Raw genomic sequence first — 27584 nt, forward strand, 5'->3', positions numbered from 1 at the left:
CCAACAATAACATTCCGGCACACCTCAATACAATGTACGCCAAAATCGCACCATACAGGCATGACATTTTCTTCTGGGGAGGAGACTTTAACTGCGTGCATAATCCGGAACTTGACAGGTCCCAGCCTCACCTGAAGGGCCCATCGGCCGCAACGGCAGCCCTGACCCTATTAACGGACAGGCTAGACCTTGCTGACACATGGAGAAAGCTGCACCCTGACACTCGGGGATACTCTTACTTCTCGTCCCCACATGACCTACTTACAAGATTAGATTATGTTTTCATAAGTAAAGATTACCCGTCACAAATAGATGGGGCACAGCACCTGGGGAGAACCATCTCAGATCACTCACCACTTCTGGTAGAATGGAACCACGCCGGCCCTAGACCCCCTATTCCTATATGGAGAATGCCGGTAGATGTCCTGGGGGACCTAGCATTCAAAGACGAACTGCACGACTTCTTAGAAAACTTTATAGAGGTAAACACCAGACGTGTCAACCACTTGAGTACGATGTGGGAAGCCCTAAAAGTAGTAACAAGGGGGGAAATCATCACGAAAGCAGGAGGCATTAGAAAACAGCTGCGGGGTGAATTAGTTCAGTGGGAACATGAGATTGAGCGACTTGAGGCCACCCCAGTAAACACCCACCAGACAGAAGACAATCTCAAAGCACTCAGAGTTAAATGCACATCCGCATGGGATAGACTAGCTAACTTCGACCACACCACTAAGCCTAATAGAGCGCATGCAGAAGCAGACAGGCCGAGCAGACTGCTGGCCTTGCTATGCAAGAAGGAACACCCCAGGCACACTATTACCACAATACAGGACACAGAAGGCAATATATTCCAAACACAACAGGGCATAAACAACGCCTTTAAGCTCTTTTATGAGCACCTATACTCCCACAAAGACCAGGTTCCCCGAGAACAAATAACAGATACCTTGGAAGAGATATGGCTGCCCAGACTAACCCTTGAACAGACCGAGGCCCTAGACGCAGACATCACAACCGAAGATATAATGGAAGCGATTAAATCGCTCGCCACCTGCAAGGCTCCTGGGAGCGATGGGCTACCCACCGAGTTCTATAAAGCATACGAGACCTCCCTAACACCCCTATTATATTAGGTTTTTCAAGAGGCACATGAGAGAGGGATATTACCTGATAGCATGAGAGAGACCCTTCTGATCCCGATTATTAAGCCCAACAAACCCACAGACAAATGTGACTCTTACCGACCAATAGCCATGCTCAATTACGATGTGAAAATATTGACGATACAAGCAAAGAGGCTTGCTAGAATCATAGGGGAATTCGTGCACATGGATCAGTGTGGCTTCATACCGAGCCGAAACACGGCCATGAACTTACGCAGACTGCAACAGGTCATAAACCAAACTGAAACAAGCACAGAAGCATACGCACTGATATCCCTTGATGCCATTAAGGCGTTTGATTCTATATTTTGGGAATGGCTGGTAGCGGTCCAAGACGGTTTTGGCTTCGGTCCGGAGTTCATTAGATGGATCAAGATACTTTATACTAAACCTAGAGCTAGGGTAAAAACCGGAAAATACATATCAGAGGCCTGGGACATATGCAGAGGCTCTAGGCAGGGATGCCCACTATCCCCCATGCTTTATGTACTGGGACTGGAGCCCATCGCCATCTATTTTCGGAAGCAATTCTTTGACGTTGGAATACGTCTCGGTGGAGTGGACCACATCATCTCACTCTATGCAGACGACGTATTGCTATATGTCAGGGAACCACACAATAACGTGCCCACAATGCTAGACGTCTTATACAACTTTGCAAAGGTTTCAGGCATACAATTCAGCAGGGCAAAGTCCTGTCTCTTTCCTCTGGCGGGCCTCAAGGGCAAGGACATTGCAGAACTCTCTTCAGTGGGGATACAGTGGGAGGTTACCTCGTTTAAATACCTTGGAATACAAAGAATGCACACTAATGCATGAACGCAACACAAAGGCGGCAATCCCGGTCTTGAGAAAATCCATAAACTTCTGGGCAAAAGTTCCCCTGTCTATGATGGGTAGAGCCTCAATAATTAAAATGATCGTCCTCCCCAGATTCCTGTACGGGTACCAAAATGTACACTACTACATCAATGCTCCTTTTTTTCGCCTGTTAGAAGGGATATTCTCAGTTTTCCTATGGGGAAAAGGAAGACACAAGATAGCGCTTACTACCTTAGTCCTACCATACAGCCAGGGGGAATTCAACTCCCAAATCTTGAAAAATATTATCTGTCAGCACAACTCAGATTTGTGACCAAGTTGTTGGCAGACGATACCACATCTGAGACGCCCCTGCTACAACCCCTGGTCTCCCCGATGCACTTGAGGGAACCTATCCGGATCCCCAGCCACCTGATGCGTAATGCCCCCTTCTTAGCTACCCTAGGGAGAAAAGTATGGCCCAGAGCGAAGGCACTCGCCCACGTAAAGCACCCTTACTCCCCGGACATACCAATGATCTTTGACCTGTGGAGATCCGACGTGGATCTGCAACACCTCAGACACTGGGAAAGGAGGGGGGTATATGCATAGGGAGACTTGTATGCGGATGGCTCCTTTAAGGAATTTGAGACACTACAGGAGGAAGCTGGCCTCCACGCAGGTCAGTTCCTATGGTACCAAAGGATACGTACTATAGGACTAAACAAGTGGACAACATGGCCGGTGGAACCAGAATCGAAACCCCTCGATTACATTACTGTATAGCTTGGGAGAGGGATGGAAACCAGTGTCCCAAATCTACAGCCACCTGAGCGACACTCCTAACCTACGAAGTGCCGATCTGAAAAGTAGATGGGAAGATGACGTGGGCCGGGAGATCACTGATGGGTTAAGGGCTCTAGCGTACCCTAAAACAGTCTCCAGAAACCATAGATTTAGACAAATACAACTGAACCTGCTGCACCGAACATATTTAACCCCATCCAGGCTGGCGAAATTCAATAAATCACCACACTCTTACTGTATCTGGTGCAGATCGGATAGAGCGGATCTGATTCACATGTTCTGGTCATGCACCAAAACGTGGTCCCTTTGGACCACCATACAGCAGACAAGCGAAAAGGCAGGATTGACTAGGTACAAGTGGACCCCGGACGAATGCCTTTTAGGAACGCACCCCAGGCCGGCCAAACTTAAACATCTGGCCAGATTAATGTATATAATGTGTATATTGGCAAAAAGGACAATTGCAATGTCCTGGAAGAAACCCGCCGGACCACAACAAAGTATGGTACAGGGAATTAGAACGGTGGGTACGTGCCGAAACAAAAGGCATGGGAAGCCAGTGTTACCAGATCCACGGACGCCTCGAGAATGACCCTAGAAGCTTGGAAAGAACTCACAGGATCTCTATTCCACCCCTCAGATGACAAGCCGCCATGAACATGAACGAATCCACAGAAAACAGGTTTGCGACCAGCGTCACAGAACCTTGAGAGCAACTGGCCACAGCCACAAAGGGTCCTTACAGACTCAAGGCCCTCCTCCCCCTGCTTGCCTATCCCCCCCTGCGCCGACAGACAGTTCTACCATACTGAGAGAATCACTTGGAGACAGTTAAAGTTGACTTGTTAAATTATCAATGTTTTTATTATGAAACGCTTACTATCCTCTAGTCACGGACATGTAATGTGTCATGCAAATGTAAAAATGATAAATGCCAATAAACAAATTTAAAAATAAAATGGAATGTTCGACACTGATGTTACTGAGAACAAAACATCTGGGAGTCTTTGCAAGCCAGTTTAAAACACTGACAATGGATGAATGGTAGGACATGTTCTTAATTGGGGAAAATCCATCAATGATATTTGCAGCCTTGAAATTTATGGAGGTGGCTTTAAAGCTGTAAATTGTACAGGAGAATGATTTGTGCCCTTGGTTCTAGATGATGTATTGATGAAGTAATATTATTATGAAATTATGCAATGTAAAGGAGGGGAGAATTAATTTGTTTGATTATTTTTTGAAATATGTAAATAGTAGGAGACTCAATCCTCTGTCCTTGATTTTATTTATGGATGTATTGATGATGTAATGAGGCAGCAATGAAATGACGTAATCTAAACAATGGAAGAATTAATTTGTTTTTTTAATGAAAGTTTTGTTACAAACCAGCCATAATAAAAAATAAAATAAAGCATTTACCGCTTCTCAGCTCAACAACCATGAGGCTTTACAACATTAGTGTAGTTTTAGACAGCACTCCGTTAAAGTCTACTGAAAATCTTATTGGGAATGTATTTTCTCTTGCAACTGTTCCCGTGAATACCTTTTACACTAGTCCACTTGAGTGTACCATCAGCCGCGGCCTAAAGACATACATCCTACTGTCTCCGCTTCCTAGTGATGCAATCAAGTTTTTCTGTTAAAACCAACATTATTGATTTGAATACAGTGCAACTGTGTAAATCAGCGGCCCTAATTGCCATTCATAGAAGCAGAAACCGGCCGTCCCCAATACCCCGATTGTACAATTGAATTATTGACAATTAATCACCCCCCCCCCCCCGGGGAAGACCTTCAAAGATGGCAAGCTGCTCCATATTGCCACGCTTAACACTTGCTCTGCTGTCAAACACTCGTCTGACATCTGCAAACTCCTTGAACTCATGGATCTGGATCTGCTCGCCATCACAGAGACATGGTTCAAGGACAGCTCTGTCACGAGCTTTGACACACTCCTCCATGAAGGATACAAGATCCTATCTGTGCCCAGGCCAAAGAGAACAGGAGGGGGAGTGGCCCTGATCTTCCCAGAATGGATACCTGTGTCCATCATCCCTACTCAGGCCTACTCCTCCTTCACATGCCTAGTCTGCAGGCTGTCACACTGTCCTAAATCTTCTCTCCTTATGGCCACCTTCTATCAGCCACAAAGACAGTCCACTCTCTTCCTCTCGGAATGGGCTGACCTGGCCTCCGCTCTACTTTCCTCCCCCACTCAACTCCTACTGAGTGATCTCAACATCCATCTTGACTCTCCTGACACCTCAGGACCTTTCTGCAACCTATGCAATTCTCTCTCCCTCTCCATCTTACCCTCTGGATCCACACACACACACACACACACACACACACACACACACACACAGAGCGGGCCACACTTTTGGAGGCTTTCTTCTCTATCCCTCTCACTACTTCTCTCTCAGATAGACCACTCTCTTCTCTCATCACACGTGACGCTCTCCTCTCGCATCGGCGCAGCCACTCGGTCTCAAAGTCACCAGACCCAAGAAAAAAAAGTGACTGCGGCTGCCTTTGCCTCCACCTATTCTCTGCCTCTTACTCCTGCGGCTGACTCCCACCCTGACACAGCCCTCACTAACTTCAATCCATCTCCCAACACCCTAGATACTCTTGCCCCTGTCATGAGGGTACGACTCAAGCCTCCCAAAAAGTGGAACTCTTCGTACGACTCTGATCCGGCTGCCCTTAAACACAAGTATAGGGCAGCTGACCGGAAATGGAATTCGTCGGGCGGACCCTCTGACAAACTGGCCTGCCGCCTCCTTCAAAGGCAATATCGACTCTTCATCTGCACCAAGAAAAGAGTCTTTATTCAAGCCTGCATCTCAGCGGCATCAAACAAAAGAGCCTAACCTTTCAAGGTCTATAAGGAACTGGCGAATCCTGCAGCAGCCTCCTCTTTTGTCACACCCACCCAGGACCTTTGCTCGGCCCTGGCTGCACACTTCACTGCAAAAATCCAAGACATCCTTTCCTCTCTCTCCTCCACACCACCTCATTCACCAACACTGCTGGAGCCTCCCTTGGCCTCTCCACCACCATTCCTCCCTTCTCTCACTCCCATCACACCTGATGAGGTCGCCAGACAAATCCTGTCGATGAAGGCTTCATCCAAACAGGTGGACTCCTGCCCCTCCAAAACCATTAAGGACAACACTGACTCTCTCGCTCCAGCCTTGGCTGATCTCTGCAATCTCTCTTTTGCCACTGGAGTTTTCCCAACTTCTCTTAAGCACTCCCTTGTGAACCTTCTACTTCAGAAACCCTCTGCTGACCCCTCCATTCTAGAAAACTACTGCCCTATCTCCATCACCGCTTTCCTGGGCAAACTCCTGGCGAAGCTGGCCATCTCTCAGCTCACCCTCCACACAAACTGCTGGTTGCTTCCACGACCATCAGTCTGGCTTTAGAGACTCCAGAGTCATGGAAACTGCTCTTCTGAACACTTGTGTAGACCTGCTCTCAAATCTTGACACTAACACTCCCCCTGTCCTCATTCTTCTTAACCTCTCCTCTGCCTTTGACAAGGTATACCACAACATCTTGATCGCACGTCTGCATGACACTCTGGGAATCACAGGTCAGGCTCTGGCATGGTTAACCTCCTTCCTTTCCAACCGCCCATCCCAGGTGGCACTTGGGTCCTTTCTCTCTACCATCACTCTTTTAACCTGTGGCGTTCCCCAGGGTTCTAACCTATGCCCCTGTCTCTTCAATGTCTACATGGCTGACCTTGCACGTGTGATTGCCACTTTCATCTCTAACTTCAAATGTTATGCGGATGACACGCAACTCTCCTTCAGGCTACCCTCAGCCACCTCCTCTATCTCGTTCATATCGGACGGTCTGCAATTCAGTCATGGTATGCTGTAAATGCCCTATGCCTCAACGCCAGTACGACTGCGATTGTTCGCATTGGGACTCCTGCTCCCGCTTTCCCAGTCTCACTCTGGCCGGCCTCCCTTGGCCCTGCGCCCGCACCCACCTGCGAGGCAAAACAACATTGGGGTCATCTTCGACTCCACACTCTCCTTCTCCACTCACATTTCGGATATCTCTAAAAAGTCAAACTACCAGCTACATCTCCTCAGAGGTACTCTTCCTTTTCTCACCTTCCCCCAGCAGCTCACTGAGTCCAGGTTCTCTCAAGGCTGGACTACTGCAACAGCCTTTTTCTCAGCCTCCCTGCTTCTGCTCTGCACCCTCTGCAACTCATCCAGAACAGAACCGCAAGACTTAACCTTGGCGCAAGCCCAGGGACTGCATCTCTCCGGCGCTGAAATCCCCTTACTGGCTCCCCATGGCTGCAAGGATCAAGTTCAAGACCCTCTGCATTGTCCAAAAGGGTTTCTGGGGCCTGGGGCCTACCCATCTGCAATGTTGCCTACCTAAATACTGTCCTTCTCAAGCCCTCCGCTCATCTACCTCCAACCTTCTGCAAGTGAGCCGGTTCTCCAAGCAGAAATTTGGAGGGAGATCGTTATCCTTTGCAGGGGCCTCCCTCTGGAATAGCCTCCCTGCTGTCTTGAGCCTGACCTCCTTAATTTCTGGAAACTTCTTAAGACATTCCCTTTCTCCTCTTCCTTCTCTCTCCCTCTACCCTGCTGATCTTTCTCTCTGCTCTATCCCTCTCTCCCTCCTTTTCCACGCAGCCTGCTGACTGTCGCCTGGTGTACCTCGGTCTCACAGGTCCCCGGCACGCTCGACAGTCCTCTCGCACTTGCCTCCGGGTCTGTACTTGCCTTATTGCTACTGCACTTGGTCAATGACCCATGAGAGTGGCATCTCTCAGCACTTACCCCAGCTTCTGACTGACTGGGTGCACTTGGTTCTCCCCCCACTCTTCTGTACCTGTCTGCACACTTGCACGATCTGAATGCACCATGCCTTGAAGATCGTCTGTTCCCTCCCCCCCCCGTCTCCCCTCCTTGCCTGATGGCGCCTCAATGCACTTGGAAAAACTGCAGAATCGTCATCAGATCTATTTGCTGTTATCTACAACCGTTAATTGTATTACAAGCACTTGTTCCATGCACCCACTTCTGCCCAAGCAGACCTGTATTGTTCAGAAATTCAAGGGCTCCAAATGACAGTTTTCCCCCCTCGTTCTCTACCTCCTAATCCGCTTTGAAGCACTTGCTTTGTGTATAGGTGCTCTACAAATAAATACCATACCATACCAATACCAAGCCAGCGACAATTCACACCAGGTCAGGGCTCCAAGTGGCATTCTCCGACTTCGCCAAAAACTGTGTTGAAAAAGCTATCAAGAAAAAAGGTGTTTCTCCCATTTCATTAAAAATATATTATGAGTAAAGGAAACAGTGCAATAGGTTTTTCGGTCTTTTAAATTTGATAAAAACGGCTATAATTTCTAATTATTCACAATATGCCATTCTATTTTCAATTGAACACAGCCAAACAGTCTTACTAAACGATCAGTGTTACTTTGGAACACCTTAATGTGTAGTTATCTGAATACAGAATCTATACCGTAATACACCCCCCCATGAAAGCTCAAAAGTGTTATTGTTCACCAATCGGAGATTAAGGGTAGCAGTCAAAACAGGAGTCTATTTTCAAAGCACTTGCTATGCGCCGTGACGCAGTCCAAAATATCTCTGCTAATGGATTAATCTGGGCTGTGGCAGGCTAGGGCAAAGATCACGCTCCCGTACACACTGCTTTAAACTGTTATTTTGACGGCCAAGGAGTGAATTCTTTAGGAAATTAGTAAATTATCAGAAGTTGATCAGCACAGGCTATGGCAGGTTATGGGTAAAACCACACTCTTGTAGTAGTTACTTAACGAATCAGCTAACAGCCAAGAGGATGAATCTTGAGTAGGTAAGCAAAAGTTCCTCTGATGTTCTCCAAGGATGTTTGGTGCAGAGGTGAATTAGTATGGGCTATGGCAGGCTATGGATTTCCACACTCCCGCACACACTCCCGTAACGGTTACTTAGCAACACAGGTAACAGCCGAGAGAAGAATTCTTGAGTAGGTAGGCAAAAGTTTGTGTAATTCTTTGAAGATTTTAGTTCAAATGTAGATTGTTATGGGCTATGACAGGCTGTGGATAAACCACACTCCCGCGCACCCTCCTGTCAATTACTTAACTTATAGTCTTATCAGCGGAATAAGAGATACTTGAGTAGATCAATAGATATTCAGAAAATCGCTCTCCAAAGAATTTGACACTAAAGTATCTCTGCTCGTAGTAGTTGATAAAATGCTAAATCACTTAACGCATGGAAACGAGGATTTCTTCTCAAGCCCAAAAATATCAATAGATCGCCAATGCTTACTTGAAAATGAGGCGAGCAATGTCTCCCATTGGGTTAGTGTGCTGCACTGTCCTTAATCACCCGATCATCCGTCCAGCGAACACCTAACACTGTTTGCACTCCGTGCTGGTTATATGTGTAGGAAGGTTGGCCCAATCAATAGAGGGTGAAGACAGACTCAAAAATAGACTCGAAGGCTCAGCAGCAGCTCCAAAATAAGGGAATAGTTTCTTACCTGTAACTCCATTTCTCCAGCATTGGTATCTTTCATGGATTCACATGCTTTGAATATTCCCCGTCGTCAGGCTGGGAATCCCCGGTACATTATATAGACCCTTTCCCGTAGGAAAACTTTTTCGACGCTTATGTGTCCTATCCACCTCGTTTTGTATCATGCGTGCCCGTACCGTCAGGACGTCATGATATAAATACAGGCCCCGCCCCCGCGCTCCCTCAGATTTCGGCCCCCAAAGTAGTGGGGAAACCGGTTTGCATGTTCAGGGGAGGCAGGTGGGCGCATGTGAATCCATGAAAGATACCAATGCTGGAGAAATGGAGTTACAGGTAAGAAACTATTCCCTTCTCCAGCATTGGATCTTTCATGGATTCACATGCTTTGAATAGATTACATAGCAGTACCACCCCCAAGAGGAGGCGTGCATGCAAACCCATATACTTTTTTCACAAAGGCCATTCCCTATGATCATGTATACATCAGTAATAGTTAACATAGGAAAACGAACCACATACAGTCATAAATTCCACAGGATGCAACCCCGCAGCCGGGGCTTACCTTATTGGAATAGGTGTCGAAGCACTGCCTGTCCCATCCGGGTGTCTTCGGCATGTTGCTGCGACAGGCAGTAATGGCGGGTAAAGGTGTGTGTAGCCGCCCAGGTAGCCGCCATGCAGATGTCCCCTAGAGGGACTCCGGCCCACAGTGCCGTCGACGATGCCGCTGCTCTAGTTGAATGAGCTCTTGGCCGTCGTAGAAGAGGCTTCCCTGCCCTGGAATGGCAGTACGAAATGGTAGATGACACCCATCTTGATAGTCCTTGCTTTGAAATGGCTTTTCCTCTAGCACCCAACCCATAGGCCACAAACAGCTGTCTCGTTTCTCTGAACGGTTGCGTACGATGAAGATAAAACTTGAGAGCCCTTTTTACATCCAATGTGTGTAGCATGCGCTCCGCTCCCGAGCATGGCTCCGGAAAAAACGTAGGCAACACGATAGAAGAGTGTTTATGAAACACCGAAGGAGCTTTTGGTATGAACTGTGGGTTAGTGGCTAGGACTACCTTGGTCTTGAAAAATCGTAAGTATGGTGGGTCCACCATTAGAGCCTGAACTTCTGAAATACGTCGGGCTGAAGTGATGGCCACCAGGAAGGCCAATTTCCACGACAGAAACTTTAGAGACGATGATGACATTGGCTCAAACGGAGGTTTCATAAGAGACGTTAAGACCAGATTGAGGCTCCACTCCGGTGGAAATTTCTTCTCTGGAGGGAAACTCCGAAAGAGGCCTTTAAGGAAGTGCTTAATCAGGCGGTCGCTGAACAATGGTGCCGAGTGCCGTCGACGAGTAAACCTGGAAATGGCTGCTAGGTGTACTTTTATTGACGACACCGACAGGCCCTTTTGAGCTAATAACAGCAAGTATGGAAGGAGCTGTTCCGGCCTAATCGATTGCGGGGCCAAACCTGGTTGATCCTTACACCATTGACAGAACCTTTTCCATTTGTACGCGTATGAGGCGTTTGTGGAAGGTGCTCTTGCCGCTTGCAGGATACGTCGACAGTCCTCCGGAATCGTTAGCCGACCAAATTCGGCGAAGTCAGGAGCCAGGCCGTCAACTTGAGGCTGTCCGGGTCGTGATGCCAAACGACACCCTCCTGTCGAGACAGAAGGTCGGGGGTCTTCTGGAATCTCATCGGTTCCGCCGCCGCTAAGTGTAGTAGGTCTGAAAACCACACCTGTCTGGCCCAGTATGGGGCCACCAGAATTACCCGACATGGATACCTGAGGATCCATTGCAACGTCCTCCGGACAAGGGGAAAAGGAGGGAATGCGTACAGGAATTTGTTCGTCCATGGGAATGAGAACGCATCCCCCAGTGAGCCCTGCTGAGGCCATCTGCTTGCGTACTGATGGCATTTCTTGTTGTTCTTCGTTGCAAACAGGTCTATGGAAGGGTGTCCCCATTCCTTGAATACTTGTTGAAGTTGTTGGTCGTTCAGCACCCATTCGTGAACTTCGTTCATTTCTCTGCTGAGGGCATCGGCTTCCACGTTTTTCACTCCTGGTAGGTGAAACGCTAAGATTTGCATGTTGTGTTGCAGGGCCCAATGCCAGATTTTCTGTGCCTCCGTCGATAGGGACCTGGAACGTGTCCCTCCTTGTTTCCTCAAGTAGAACATCGTAGTGGTGTTGTCCGTCATGACACGCACCACCGAGTCCCTCAGTTGCGGAAGAAAAGACTTCAGAGCCCATCGCACTGCTCTCAGTTCTAGCAGGTTGATATGCAGGGAGGACTCCTGCAAAGACCACTGGCCTTGTACCTGTAACATATCCAGATGAGCTCCCCATCCGCTCAGCGATGCATCCGTCACCACCGTCTTTTGGAACTCTGGTTCCAGTAGAGGCATCCCTTTCGTTAGATGAGTAGACACTTTCCACCAGCCGAGTGCTTGAACTAGTTGTTCGTCGACGACCAGTCTGTCGGACCAGCGACCTCTGCTCTGCGCCCAACGGTCCGCTAGAAATTCCTGGCAAGGCCTCATAAACAGACGGCAGTTGTTTATTAACGGAATGCAGGACGACATGGTCCCTAGCAGGGACATGTACTTGGGCACAGAGACTTTGGTACCGCCTCTCCATTCCGACGCCTTGTTTTGAAGTTTCTGAATTCTTTCGCTGGATGGTTTCACCAGGCTTGTGTGTGTATGAAACTCCGCTCCTAGAAAGACCAAGGTCCTCGAAGGCTCTACTGAGGACTTGTTGAAGTTTATTGCGAAGCCCAGTTCCTGTAAGATGGACATTGTGGCTCGTAGACTGTCTCGTGTTTGTTCCTTGGATGACCCTCTGACTAGCCAGTCGTCTAGATATGGATAGACATGATGACCATCCTTCCTTAAATGGGCCGCTATAGGGGCCAAGCACTTGGTGAACGTCCTGGGGGAGGACTTGAGCCCGAACGGGAGGACCTTGAACTGAAAATGCTTTCTCCCGACGACGAATCTTAAATATCTCCTGTGTCGTGGGCGTATTGGGATGTGAAAATAAGCATCCTGAAGGTCTAGTGATGATAGATAGTCCATGGGTTGCACCGATCTGATAACCTCTTGGAGTTTTAGCATTTTGAATTTTTGGCTCTTTAGCCACTTGTTGAGTACCCTCAGGTCGAGAATGGGCCTCCATTTGCCGTTTGGCTTTTTGACAACAAAGAACCTGGAATAAACTCCTTGGCCTTCCTGTGCCACAGGAACTCTCTCTACCGCCCCTTTTTGCAACATAAGCGCCGCCTCTTGTCGTAGGATTTGGAGGTGGGGCTGTGTCGAGAATAAAGGAGGAAGACGCGGAGGCTTGTCTTTGAATTGCAGCGCATGACCCATGCGAATCGTGTCTAGGACCCATCGATCTTTGGTGATGCATTTCCATCGGTCGAAGTGATGAGAGACTCGACCCCCCAGGACATTCCGAAGGCCGTCATTGGTTGCTGGTTTGCTTGTTCTTCGTTGACGACGGACCTGAGCCTCGCCGCCTGGAGGCTTGATAGTCCCTGCTTCCACGTGCCGACTGGGACGCTCGTCTGAACCCTTGTGAAGAGTACGAGGGCCTGTTAAATCCACGGTCCCTCGAGGCTCCAAAGCGGGAGTTTCCAGAAGCACCTCTGAAGGGGCGAAAAGAGCGAAAATTTCTACCCGTTTGAAGGGCGCCGAGGGACCTAGCAGTATCCGTGTCTTCTTTCATCCCTTTCAGCGCTTCATCAACCTTTTCGCCAAACAGGTGCTCCCCTTCGCATGGCATGTCCAGGACTTTGTACTGTACTTCAGGACGGAAAGTAGTACATTTGAGCCACGCTTGTCGACGAAGCACTACTCCATGGTTGATTTGTTTGAAACCAGACTCTGCTAGGTCAACTGCGATATTAATAGCGTGGTTCGAGGCCTCTTCGCCGTCCCGCACCAGTAACATAGCTGCTTTCCGGTGTTCGTCTGGCAGGTGTTCTAGGATAGGGGCTAATTTGTGCCACATTTCCCTATCATATCGTGACACGATCGCTAAGGAATTGGCTGCTCTTACTGTCGTCGCTCCGACCGAGAGCACCTTCTTTCCAAATGCGTCCTGCCTCCTAGCCTCGCTTTCCGGTGGCGTTGAACATTTTTGCTGGACCCTGGCCTTCCTAGCCGCTGCCGCCGACACTACCGAGTCAGATAGAGGCTGTGATGTTAGACATTTTGGAGTGGACTCCGGAGCTTTAAACTTTTTCTCGATCCGTCCCTTTATGGCTGGTTCCGAGAACGGATGGCGCATCGTCTTGAGACCTTCTTGCCACACGTGGTCAAGGATTGGGATGGCAAATACCGATTTTCTCCTTTGACCCATATGGTCAAAAAGGAAACAGTCTTTCCTCTGCTCCTCAGGAATCAAGCCGAATTCGGAACACGCTTTCCCCATCATTGCATGGAAGGCTCCCACATCATCAGGGGGAGATGGCTGTGTCTGGCTCCTCGTAGACTCCAATTCTACATCCGAATTCCATGTCGGGTCCCTCGACGGTGACAGGGAGATGTCTGACCCCGAGTCATCACGTATAGAGTCGGACTCCGACAACTCACCCTCCTCCTGAGCTCGAGGACGATCTTTCACCGCCTGGGGAGCCGATGGGTGATTCGTCGACGAGCGAGCCGTACAAGTTTGCTCGTCGACGGAAGGTACAGACAAAAGTGACGATGACGTCCCAGGTTGAGGGAACTGGGTATCCAGCCGCTGTAGTAGCTTCTGAAGAGTATTAAGCACATCCAGAGACAAAACTGTCTGGGGGGTCAGTAACGTGGATGATATAGGTACCATACCCCCGCTCGCACTCGTCGCCGTCGACGTGGAAGGCCGTAAGCCTAAATCCGATGGCTGCAGAACCATGTCACCTTCCCCTTCCGCCGAGCAGGCCGTGTCTGGCTGCAGTAAGACCTCAGGGGGGATCGGGTCATAGACCTCAGGCAGCCAAGCCATAGACTGAGTCTCCGTCGACGAAGGAATCCCAACCGCTGCTGCTTGAACGGTAATAGGCATCGTCAATGACACCGAGGTCGACGAGGAAGTCGTCGTCGTCGAGCCCTTAGACTTCGTCGTCGATTTCGATGCCGACTTCCCGGCTGAAGCTTCTCGACTCACGGAAGACCTGGGACGGTCCCCTGAGGAGGATTTAGACAGCGCTAGCCTCTCCGTCTTAGATGATGAGGAGGAGGAGGGCTTTTTATGTGATGAGGAGGATCCAGCATGTTTCCCCTTATGCTTGTCCTCAGCGCGAATTTCTGCTGGCCGCACCTTCTTCGATGGAGGCTCCGACTTGCTCCTGGAGGCCGTGGAGCCAACTTCCGAAGCCGGGTAGGCACCCGCTCCGTCATTAAGCCAGTCGACCAGCCTTCTTTTACGGTCCTTAAGGGTTTTTTGGGAGAAACCCTGGCATATCTCACATGTATCCGCCGTGTGGTGCGGGTGGAGACAGTAGATACAGTCCATGTGGCCGTCTCCTTCATAAACCTTTTTGAGGCCACAGGTTGCACATGGGCGAAATAACGCCTTTCCAGACATAATTCTCCAGAATTTGAACTTCGCTTACGCGAAACAGACAAAAAAATAAAAAAAAAAACAACCTAGTTTTCACTAGTAGTAAACACGAGGATCCCACTGCTTTGAAAGACGGTTGAAATCTGAGGTAGCGCGGGGGCGGGGCCTGTATTTATATCATGACGTCCTGACGGTACGGGCACGCATGATACAAAACGAGGTGGATAGGACACATAAGCGTCCAAAAAGTTTTCCTACGGGAAAGGGTCTATATAATGTACCGGGGATTCCCAGCCTGACGACGGGGAATATTCAAAGCATGTGAATCCATGAAAGATCCAATGCTGGAGAAATCCTCTCGCCACAAGACAAACTGTTTGCACAGCGCCAGAGTTTTGAAATGTCACAGAGTGGGATCAAGCTGGTCCCGTAAAATAACTTTTCCGGTGCTGGAGTACGTGCAGTCACTGCCCCATAGCAGCAGTAGTTACGCAGACATGTCTCTTGAGTTTCCAATATTTCTTTTGCAGAATCTGCCTTAGTCTTATTGTGTATCCCCAGACCAAACAGCCTGTCCAGTTCCCCTGTTGCTTTACGTTGGTAGGTGTCCTCATCTGTGTGTGTCAGTTTCCTGTTCCAGAAAGCACAATGCAGGCTCAACTGAGGGCAGGGAGGGTATAAAGGCATCCAATAGAGTTGTGTCTATGAGTCAAGGAAACAATGCATCACCACAGTGTCTTTGCCAGGTTTGAGAGTGGAAAATCGCAACTTCCGAGACAAGCTTCACCTTGAGAAATGTCTTGGACACAGTTGCACACCGACTGATTTCCTTGTAGCACCAGAGCTTCACTATTGCTACTGGAATGCGTCATCAGGGACAAATTCCACTAGCAATAGAAAAGACTATCTGGTTATGGGGATTTGGGGGCTGAGAGAAAATCTAAGTTTCTAATCACAGTTGTGCACCCATTCAAACCATTGGCGACCAACCAATCACTTGGGAGCTGCAAATTTCAAACATTGTGAGTTGGTGCCCACAGTTTGGGCTGTGGTGTGTATTCTAGCCTAGACATGAACACATTCCAGTCTTATCTGGTCAGATTCAGCACTGTCCCTGTGTCATGAAATCGCACTACCGCCCCATTTGTACCTCCTGGTCCGTTCGACAGCGCGCCCGAATGCTCCCAACACCCTCTCAACATGGCGGACGCAGTCCCTTGATGAGCGGTATAGTTTCAAGTGGGCCTAGATAAGCGCCACACCTCTGCGGATCTGCGCGTGTCAATGTGCCCTTGATTCTTTGTTCGAGTGTTGATCCTCGCGCTCGCTCCTAGGGAATTACCTATTATGTCTTCCTGGTCCTCAGCTGCTGTGTCTTCTGCGACTCGCCATCCAGGACTGCTCTCGCGGTTGCCTCGGACCGCTTGCCGCCTGCCCAGGGTTTCTGGGCTCCCAGACCTCACCTGCAACTGCAGCACCGCGACTCTAAATCCAGGACTGCTGTTGCGGTTGTCTTCGGACCGCCTCACCACTTGCCAGGATTTCCGGATGCTTCCGGACCTCGACTACAACTGCGGCTACCCGTGTCCGCGGGTCACCTTCCTGGACTGCTCTCGCAGTTACCATCGAACTGCCACACGTGAAGCTGAACTCTAGTTACCTGCCACAGACAGTGTGGCGTCTGCAGAGGCCCGTCCTTCTCTCCACGAGACCCGCAGCTCCAGGAAACGCGGGCAGACAGATCCAACAGGAAAGAAGTCTTCCAAACCTAAACAGGTGAGCCCTTATACCAGTCGTGACACCCTGCACAAGGGCCTAGTCAGAAAATGTACACATCAGGCTCACTTCCATGTCCACCATTTCATGCAAGCAGGGCTGGTCTTCATAGGTACACATCAACAAACAGGTGATCCCATCGAAGGCAATTCCTGACTCAGGCACACATGTGGCAGACAATGGACTGGCATTGAGATGTATTTTCAGAATCAGCCTCGTGGACAGTTTGAGAGGCGAACCTATTCTGGTGAATAGAGACAAACACGAATGTCTAGCCAACTATCTGGGTAATGCAGCTGAGCAGCAACGCTTAGACATAGGAGGACTTAAGAGTGGGGAGGGATTTAATAAAGCACACACAGAGCCCTCTTAATACAAGTTAGCCAGAATGTATAAAAATGCAGTTATTTAATTAGGCTTTAGAAAAACTCTTATCAAGGAAAAACCACAAGTAACACACACATTAAAACATTCACTACTGTTATATAGACATGCTAAGAGCGCTAACACTTCACCATACGTGTTCCTGAAATTACTGGATCTTCTGGATTTGTGTCTTAGTTCTGTTGGAGGAAGTCCAGGGGTCTCTGGTGCAGAGATCACTTCAGGCACCCGGATTTTGGCACTGGCTAGTTCGTAGTTCTAGGCTCTATTGGACCAGCTTTGGACACTGAACAGCTGGACACTCCGGGCACAGCGCTTATTAGACTGCTACTCCACCAATGCAGGGCTCCCAGGACGCGATGCAGGCGGCCAACAGCGATGGTCACTTAAGAGAAAGTGGTGGAAACAAATTAAATGGTCTTACAAAGCCCCTCTTTGTGGTGGCGAGCTGCAACTTCAGGAAATGCTTCTTGATCCATGCACTAAGGATCTGTGGAGATCTCAAAACTCAACGTGCGAAGGTGACCATTCCAGCAAAGTATCCTAGGACAACATTTGGCTAGCTCACAGGATGTTCCAGGACTGTTCAGAGTGCTACAAGCAACTGGATATTCGAGCAGAGGCCGGGGCTGGCTGTTCCCACCAGTCCAGTGGTCGTAGCACCGATGAAGGTCTTCAGGATATCTACAGAGAGAGAAGAGTTTGCGAGGCAAGTGAATAAGAGTTTCAGGTCTTTGACAGGCTTCTCCTCTTTCCAACGATGATCTCAGGAATGGCTGCAGGTGTCCCTTTCTTATCCAGAATCCTGGCTGGTGTTGCCCCCCAGTCAGTCCACCAATGGCAAGGATCTGCACCATTCACACTTGGCAGGGGCTGTCCAATCATGGACAGCTGCTGGCTACTGCATCTGCCCAGCAATAGACACAATCTGGTATAAATGTGGACTGGGTCCAAACGAACCCAACCCCTACATCCGGCTGCACACAGACTAACTTTTCCCTTGAAAGCTGGAGGCTTACTATATATGGAAAATCCAGTTATTTCAGTGCAGGAAGAAGGTCCAAATACACGTTGGCCAAATGACAGGCAAAAATCTCATGGCATAGTCATTTTAGGGTATATGGTACAATAAATGGTGTTAAGAAGTGAAATTCAAAGGTGCACAAGAGTATAAAAAAAGAAAACACTTAAAAATGATCTGTTGCTACAAGTCATCTTGGACACATCATACACATAACCACAAAGTTACCAAAACGAGGTTTCAGAGACACAAAGCATCTCTCCCACTGCTCACAGAAGGTGATGTATGCAGATAATAACAAATAGGTACTTTTACTATGGCGAGCAGAGTTCTCCTGCACTGATAGTCATGGTGACTGATCAGTGCCCCCCCCAAAACATGAGCTTAGCAAGGTAAGTGGAGCAAAAAGGCTTGACTTGCATCCAAAGGTAAGGAGCAGTTCAAAACAATAGCATTAGCAAAGGGTGTCCCTTTAAGGTCTGTGGAGGGAAGGCAGCAACAAGAAGAATCTTTTCTAACAAATGGCACAAGTATACCGACCCTGGATTTCAATGGAATGCTCGGTAGAGCCATCCCTAGGGTACAGTCTGTACCACCAAACTTTAAACTTAGTAATTGCGAACAAATGACTTTCATGTGCTTTTGGAAGAATTATTCTTTATTTTAATAGTAATTGCCACAAACCAGTCAGACACTTTATACACAATATTAAGAATGTCACACTGAACCTATGCCCAGTGTACATGGTGTGCCCTTGCTGAGAGTCTAAGGGACACTCATGGGCACATCTGTACATATCGGCGTCCCCGGTGAGTTGTTTCCTTCAGTCCAACAGGAAATGTCAAGTTTGCAGGAAAAGAAAAAAAGAGCAGGCCCCCGACCACCTCAGAGGTGCAGTTGGCATTTACTCCCTTACATGAACTTGCATCTGCAAGCTTCAAAATGTACTAGAAACACCTGGGAATGACGACAAACAGGATCTCCAAATGGGAACATGAGTTTTAAAGTCATATACTTAAGTATCCACCCAGATGCTCTTAACTCCACATATGGGGCAACATTAAGTCAACGGTTCTACATGTTTACATCGAAATACATTCTCATGTGGTCATTTACTTAGTGGCACATTTCTTCTATTTCTTTCTTTTAATGAGGTGGGTCCTCCGCAGGCCCCTCACCACTCCACACCTACCTTGTTTACCCCCTACATACACTTATCTTTTTTGCCCCACAAAGTCAATTAGCACATAGTAATTTATTCAATGAAATCATGATAACGCAGTCCACTGTACAACAATAAAAAAAGAGCATTCGTCCTTAACAAATGAAATGTCAAATGACCAAGTCAACAGACATTGGGCCTCATTACAAGTCAGGCGGAATGGCTTAACGGGGTCCGCTAATGGGTGCGGACCCGTTATTCCCATTCCGCCTGATTACGAGGTCCCCTCGCAGGACCCGGTAAGGACGCCTGGTAAAACCAGGCATCGTTACGGGGTCCCGCGAGGGGACCAGGGAGCTAACAACGGGCCGGTCGTAATCGGCCCGTTGTTAGCTCCCTCTCCCATTCCCATTGAGCCCTATGGAGGCTCAAATGGGAATGGAGAAGGTCCGCGCCCGGGTTGCCTTAGGGAGGAATTACTGGGCCCTCCGAACTCAGAATGGCCCGGTAATTCCCCATTCAGGGAACCCGGTAAAGGAGCCCTGTTTGGCAGCAGCCATGCAGCTAATAGCTCCATGGCTACCGCCAAACTCATAATGAGGCCCATGATTTCTCCAGCCCGGGGAAATAGATTCTATAAACTAGTTCACTTTTAAATGATAGGCCAGTAATCTACATTTTAGAAGACGTAATCAAGGCTATCAGAGCACTTGCAGTCACCAGCGCAGGAAGCCCAACACACCTTTTCTCCATTTCTAGCTTGATATCAATGCCCTGTTTTTCCAACAGCTCCTTCTGGGCAAAATTCCAGTCCACAGATTCCACATGGGTTTCTAAAACAGTGCTTTTCTCCCTCTCCTGCCGGGCTTGCTCGGGGTGATTGAACCGGAACACATGGTTCTTACCCAGCACAATCCTATTGCCTGCAAATGGAGCAACAGACAATAAAGGGAGTTAAGTATAAAGAAAACTATTAGAAAATAGAAGGAACAAAGGAAGGAGGTATGACAAATCCATTACAATACAGAGCTTTAAAAAAATATATATATAAAGTGACCCATAATTGCTAAAAGACGCATGGAAATCCAAATCATGAGACATTTACATGATCCAATGTTCAAAAACAGGAACAAACCTCAATTGTCCCAGTCGAGTTGGTAAAGTCATGAATATGTTCACACATTTTAAAGGTCAGCTTTCGGGCTGTTGGAAGAGACTGATGATAGCTCATCTAAAAGGTTTGAACACAGAAGACAACGCCTTCTGTACAAGCTAAATGTTGTCAATGGAAACCTTTCAATTCATGTTTATAGCAGGGAAAGTAATTCATATAGTTCCAATACACTTTGGAGGGAGGCGACATCTATTCTGTCCCCAAACCGCCCTGAACATAATACTTCAATTTTAAAACCATTTCTCTGCGCCCTTTGCTCAGACAGTGCAAGTCAATTATCCGTTGCTGTACTACAGATTTTCCTGTGAGCTTTCCTGAACACACCTATTGGTAGAAATAACAGAGCAATAAAGGACGACAGGAGGAGAGCAGGGAGACTTCAATATTCAGTTTAACAAGTTATAAAAATGTATTGCCATTTCATTATTAAACACAAGGGCACACTAAAACCTATAGAACGGCGAATATATAAGAATAGAAATACCTTACGGAATTTGTTAATTAGTGCGTTACATTTCAACACAATCACTTCATAATGATAGGTGGCAAGTGGAAAATCCACAGCTCCTCTTCTGCCTGAGCAGATCTGCCCAACATAAAGAAAAAGTGGAAGCACATTGTATTGAGTGAAAATCCTTTCTTGCACTGTACAGCAGCTGATCACCTCTGGCAAAAAAAACAACCTGTTTAGAGTTGACCCCACCCTCATATGTTTTTTACTCTCGGACATGTAATATCATACTCTTATGGGTGTTAAGTCTTTCATTTCTGCCACCAAGTCAGCCACCTTGAATGGGTGCCGGGTTGCGATACATAGACATCCACCTCACTGCGATCACCCTTTGAATCAACAAGTAACCCAAGTGTATAAACCGCCGTACTCATATGTTGTTTTGTGGCTTGGAAAAATAAGCCAAAATTCAATCTGCCGAGTCCTTAAATTTGTCTTCTCGGTTACCCAGTCAAATTCTTGGATTAATTAAGACCAAAAGGATGCTATTAATGGGCATTACAATATATGCAAGAATGGGCCTCGAGGGTGGACTACATTTAGGAAAGAAGCCAAATCTGGAGCCATACAATTTGTGTAGACATGCAGGCATCACATGTCTGACAAAGGCTATTGTACTGATTACATGTAGTATTGCCAGCTTCTTTCTTTGTATGAAGACAGGCCCTGAGAGCTCATTCCCACAACTCCCAGACGTTCGAAGAAGGGGGACCCCGATCAGATGTGATGGCCCTGTAAAGTAAGGTTACTGACTAGGCGGACCAAAGGAGTGAACAGACTAAACTTCTAAAGTTATTCCTAAAACCAGGTCATGTCGCCCTCATTGCCAATTCTGGGGAAATTCCGGAGGATGTCAGAGAAATGTAATGTCATCAAACTTCACACATTTCCTATCCATAAATATATGTATCCACAAAGTTCATGCAGCCACTTTACACGGGCGCTGGTCAGTTTACCTGCTGCCTAGACAAAAAATAGAAGGGACCAAATTGGCTACTGCATGGCGTAAACACGTTCAAGCGTCCGCTTCCTACTAGCCCTAGACCAAATCCACCAACCAAAAGCCATAATACATGTGGACTACATGCCCCTATCCCTGCAACCAGTTCAAGAATAAATAATTACTTAGCCCTGGTAATGGTCTTTCTACTCTATGTTCCTTTCATGGAATTCTCATCTTAGTTATTTATTCTCCTCCTTTGCAGCGCTCGGAAAACTTTCCCCCAGCAGCGTGATCGTATGCACTGGCGTCGATGGTCATCGAGTCATCTTCGTAACTGGATGTACCATTGATGCGGGTACCAATAGCATGCTCCATGCCCCATGACCTCAGTAGTCATGTTTCCCCTTGCACAGCCACATTACGGATTAGAGACAAAGGTAACTATTTAAGCGTTAAAGGAGAGTCATTGTACAATCATAGGAGGGAGTTCCTTAACCGTGGGGTAGGCTTGGAGGGCGATGAGGAATCCGTGGGAGGAACATCCAGTGGAAAGAACATTACCAGGGTAAGTCATTTGTTCTTCTAATAGAATGTGTCCTCCCACGGATGCCTCATCTTAGATTACACCCATAGCAGTAAAACCATTACGGAGGAGGGGAAGAAGCAAACTCCATGTGGATTATGTCACCACTTGTTGGAGGACAGCCCTGTAGAAGCAAGACGCATTTGTGGATACTGTGTCCAGGTAGTAGTGTTCTGCAAATTTGGGTATGGGAGACCATGTTGCAGCCCAACAGATCTATTTGGACAGCAGTGGTAGCTGCCACATCCCTAGTGGAATGTGCCCTGAAGCCTTCAGGGATTTCCTTACCCGCTCTGGTGTAGCATTCAGGCACACAAAGCACTATCCATCTAGAGATGGTTTGCTTTGTTATGCCTTTGCCCGTTTTTGTGCCTGTATATCCAATGAACAGTGGATTTTTTTAGCCTGAACTAACTTATCCCGGCAAAGTAAAAACTCAAGAGCCCTCTTGGGGACGAGCCTATGCAGTGTTTCTTCCTCCTTAGATGGATGAGGAGGTGGATAGAAGGCTGGCAAAAACATTGTCTGCGATAAGTGAATCTCTGAGAGGACCTTCAGAAGCAACAAAGAGCACACTCAGAGTCACCTTGTCCTTGGCAAAGACTGTAAAGGTGGTTTAAATGATAAGGTGTCATTTGCTTGTTCTTCGGGTTGAGGAAATATCCACCAAAAATAGTGTCTTTTAAGATAGTAGCGTCAGAGGGCACGAATATAATGGCTCCAAAGGGAAAGCCATAAGAAATGTTATCACAAAGTTGAAGTCCCATGCTAGTACCACAAAGGGTGTCAGAGGGAAGGCGTTAGTCAGGCCTTTTTAAAATGGCACCACCATGGAATCGATAAGTACGATTCTTGTTTTGGCGTGCGCTTAAAGATAGAGAGTGCCATTAAATAGCCCTTGAAGGTTTGCCGACCTGAAGGCCCTGTTTCTAGATAAAGGAAGAAGGAAAGACGGCACCATTGAGGTGTCACATAAAAAAGGGATCCACATTCTGCACTCTGCAGCAGCTGTAGAATGTCTTCCAATGGCATCAATATAGAGCTTTAGTTGCCGGCCTTATGGCCGAAAGCAACACCCCATCACATCTTCAGGAAGGTCCCAATCCCTGTACCTTAGCCTTTCAGGAGCCAGGCATTCAGGTTGAGCGTGTGTACGCTCAGGTGAAGAAACAGCCCTTACTCCTGAGACAGCAGCTCTGGTCTTCAGGGAAGACAGATGCCATGTCCAGAAGGTGCAGGTTCCGCATTCTCCTGGCTCAGTTTGGGCCAATCAGGATCATGGCTGCTCCGTACCTCTTCAACCTTCTGATAACTTGAGGGATGATGGGAATCTGTGGGACCGTATACAGGAGATGGACGTTCCACTTCACCACCAATTCGTCCACCAGTACTCTCAGGGGAAATTTCCTGGAGCAGTTTGCATTTCCTGTTCACACTGGATGCAAACAGATCCACTTGAAGGGTTCCCCAGAGGGTGAAGATCTCTAGACCAATTTCCTGGCACAGCTCCCACTTGTGAGACCCAGCCCTGTCTGCTCAGGGCGCCTGTGAGGGGTCAGTGATGCGAGGCGGACTGCTGCTTGTGTTTTCCTCATAATTCAACATTTTATTGATAAAAAGTGCAAATAAATCCTCGCTAAGCCTACTCTATCAGGGAATTCATTACCCAGTCTAAGAGCGGAGGGAATTACTCGTAACATGAAAAAAACTGGCCATCACACTAAACAAAAAAAAACATTCAAAGTAAATCAATCAACATACATTAGTGAATACCCAACAACCAGTAATTTGGATGACCTGCACTTGTCCGGGTACATCGCTTCCCCAGGGTTATTCAAAGTCAATTTCCCCAAATGTTGAAATAGAAAATTAGAGTCTTGAACCAGTTCTTGTAAGTTCCAAATGAAACAAAGGTTCACCGAACAAAAATCCACTGTTAACAGTTGTTCAGCTTTTGGTTGAAAAGTTACCCTTCCAATTCCAGGCAGGAAAATAGCACAAATGCTAAACCTAGATATCCTCTTTCCAAGATTGTTTTGCAGCAATTCAAAGAATAAATAACTTCGACATCTCTCCAAGTATTTATGACCTCTGCAGTCTCTTTGGTATAATTGTCAGGATGCTTCTTCTTAGGGTGTTGCTTTCCTCTTGACAACCACCCTTCTACTACCGTTACTGTGGAAACAGACTCATTTGTTCCACAGTATACTGCAACTTCAACCACCTTTAATGTAACATCCACTGACAGTATTATACACAACCACAGTTCTGGTATTTCTGCTTCAACTTTGTACTTTATGATAACAAGGCATTTTTAAAGACAAGACTCTTCGACCTCCACAGGTAGGCAAGGCACTCTTCTTTCCTATATAATAAGAAAAGGGCAGCCTCTTGGCCTCTTCTGTCTTAACTGCCTCTGCTTCCAGACTGCCTTTCTCTTAACTTCAACAGTGTTCTTGGTTCCAGTATTTGCCCTGAAGCTGTACTGCCACACTTCCAGTTTGGGATAACAATGTCACACTTGTATCAGAGGACACTGGACCTTTAACAACCTCAGAATTCAGGTGGATAGATTTCAACAGGGCTGGTTTCACAATAGAAAGGGTTCGCCTCTTGGCTTGGCCAATGCATGTTTATCTATTCAGTTCAAGAACTTTTACATTTGCAGAATACTTGTTCTTGATGTTACAAGGTTTAATCGTCAAAGGAGAAGCAGATTTAGGTACATGTGACCACTCTTAAGAAAGATCTTTAACCTTAAAGAACCGTAAGTAATTGTGTTCTCCTTTATTAACACAGAGATATTCTCTAATTCCTGCCGGGAACTACAATTGGTCACAAGCGACCTCTCTGATGCAATAAGTTCTTGTAATAATTAGTTAAAGTCAGAGTTAGAGTTTCCAAGTAAATAGAAAAGCGTTCCCCCCTTTTAATTGAAGACACGAAAGCACTCTTAACAAATAACAGTTTAACAATGGGAAATGAAAAGCTTTTCTTAAACGCAAGCACTCTGACTTCTTCTAGAAGTGCCTGTGATACATTTCCATTGTCAGCAGGACGCTTCCCAACGACAAACGGTTTCTACTCACTCCCACTCTTACGTACGTTAACTTTGAGCTGTTAACAGTTACCAGCAAGGTTTTTAGAGTGAACCTCAACACAGAGCTTCACTCACCAGCTCTAGGAACAATGCAGTTGCAAACTGCTTCCACTTTCGGACTTCTTCTTCTACCACTTTAGGCACACTTATGAGACACCCCTCTGCTGCATGGGGCGTCTCTGTCTGGAATTATCAACAGGGAGTCTCCTCCACTCCTCTGTCCCTCGGCTTGCTTCTTTACACGGGCCTCGGGTTGCAGCACACTTACGGCTCTGCAATTACAGCCACTAGGCGCACCTGGGAAGACCTTCAATCTCAGTATGTCTCACTCAGTGCAGCCACGACAAGGCAGGGTTTTTGAACACAGGACCCTCTCAGAACTTGCAGGTGAAATCTGCTTTCCTTGTATCCCGGTATCCCTTAAGTGATCAAACTTCCTCATGAACTGCCAGCCACGTGCTCTTCTGATTCTAATACTGCTAGCCTTTCCGGCTCCTGCTCCAGCACCTTCTCCAGCTCCTTCTTCCTGCCCCCTCCTGCTGCAGCCTTTTATGCCTCTCAGGTGGGGTGGGGCAATTGAGGTCAGGTGCAGGCCTTTACTGTTAATGGCCTGACCCTGGCAAAGACTGTTAGGCCTACTTGCCTGTCCTTCACTTCTACATGCCTCTTCAGCACTCTTCTTTGTCTCAGTCATGGAATCTCTCCACTACTCTGGGCCAGGACTCCACCCAGGCAGTACACCACCACCAAGGTTAGGATAAGGAAGCGTCTGCCCTACCCTGATCAGCATCGAGGAGACTTTAGGCAGGGTTTCAGTAAGGGATACGTAGGATTCTTCACAGCGCCGCTGCCATGTTCTCCTTCCTGGCTAGGTGAATTACTGACACAAATCTTGTTCTGTAGTGCCCAGAACCAGAGCTTCAGCGCCTCTCTGCACAGGGGAGTGACCCTACACCACCTCTCTTGTTGATGTAGTGCATGGCCTCTGTGATAATTAGGACAGTCTACCTCTGTATGGATGGCGAGAATGCCATCTCCAGTCTGATAGCCCACGCCAATAGGTTTATGTGAAGTTTTGTCTCGGTCACGGCCCACAATCCACTCACCGTCTGCTCATGCAGTTGAGTGCGCCCAGCCTTTTAAATCTGTCCGTCACTATGGTCGCCTCTGGCCCCGATTGCCAAAACTGTTCTACCTCCATCATGTTCTCTGCACAAGTCCACCATAGGAGATCCTGAGCGACTCTGCTCGGTACTTCAATCAAGTCTTTCATACTGCAGAGAATTGCCACCAGTGAGATATTATGACCCATTGGAAAAATCACATCCTCATTCGAGACTCTAGGACCAGTAAGTAGCAGGATGCCATGAGGCTGAGCAACCAAAGGAAGTCTAAGGCTTGATGCGATTGGGCGTTCTGAAATTTGGTGACTATCAGCAGGAGAGCCCTCTCCTCGGGAGGGAAAGCCTTCCCTGAGGGCGAATCCAGGACCACTCAGATGAATTGGAGCATTTGAAAAGGTGTCAGCTGAGACTTCTTTGAATTGAGGGAGAAGCCCAGCTGTGGAGGAGGTGGCAGGTTCAATTGAGATGATCCAGGGCTTGATCTGGAGACCGTGCTCTGATTAACCAATCGTCCAGGTAGGGAAAGACGTGAATCCCTCCTTTCCTGTGGCTGGCTGCCACTACCGCCAACAGCTTAATGAAGACCCTAGGGCGGAGGTAAGCCCAAAAGCAGTACTCTAAACTGGAAGTGAGTGTTGCCTATGACAAACCTCAGGTACTTCTTGTGCTTTGTATGGATCGGCACATGGACGTAAGCGTCCTGTAGTTCGAGTGACACCAACTAATCCTTAATTTCTAGGGCCTGGAGGATCTGCAAGAGTGTTACTATCTTGAATTTGTCCTTCTTGAGGAACTAGTTCAAGCACCTAAGGTCCAAGATGGGTCGCAGACCTCAGTCCTCGCTTGGGACCAATTAATAGTGGAAGTACCACACCCTGTTCCTTTCCTGTACATGTACCAGCTCTATGGCATCGCCCTTCAAAAGTGAG

The 27584-nt window shown here is 47.6% G+C and overlaps 1 protein-coding gene across 2 annotated transcripts in view; it reads right to left on the reverse strand.

Annotated features, from left to right (window-relative positions):
* Positions 1–27584, reverse strand: part of KIF1C (kinesin family member 1C) — a 1865342-nt gene that overhangs the window by 186566 nt on the left and 1651192 nt on the right. For both annotated transcript variants that reach the window (XM_069643618.1, XM_069643608.1), the window contains exon 20: positions 19963–20143. In XM_069643618.1, the coding sequence (XP_069499719.1) occupies positions 19963–20143 (181 nt within the window). The remainder of the gene's footprint in view (positions 1–19962; positions 20144–27584) is intronic.

Source organism: Ambystoma mexicanum, chromosome 1p (assembly GCF_040938575.1).
Source record: "Ambystoma mexicanum isolate Mex_15411 chromosome 1p, UKY_AmexF1_1, whole genome shotgun sequence".
Taxonomy (NCBI): domain Eukaryota; kingdom Metazoa; phylum Chordata; class Amphibia; order Caudata; family Ambystomatidae; genus Ambystoma; species Ambystoma mexicanum.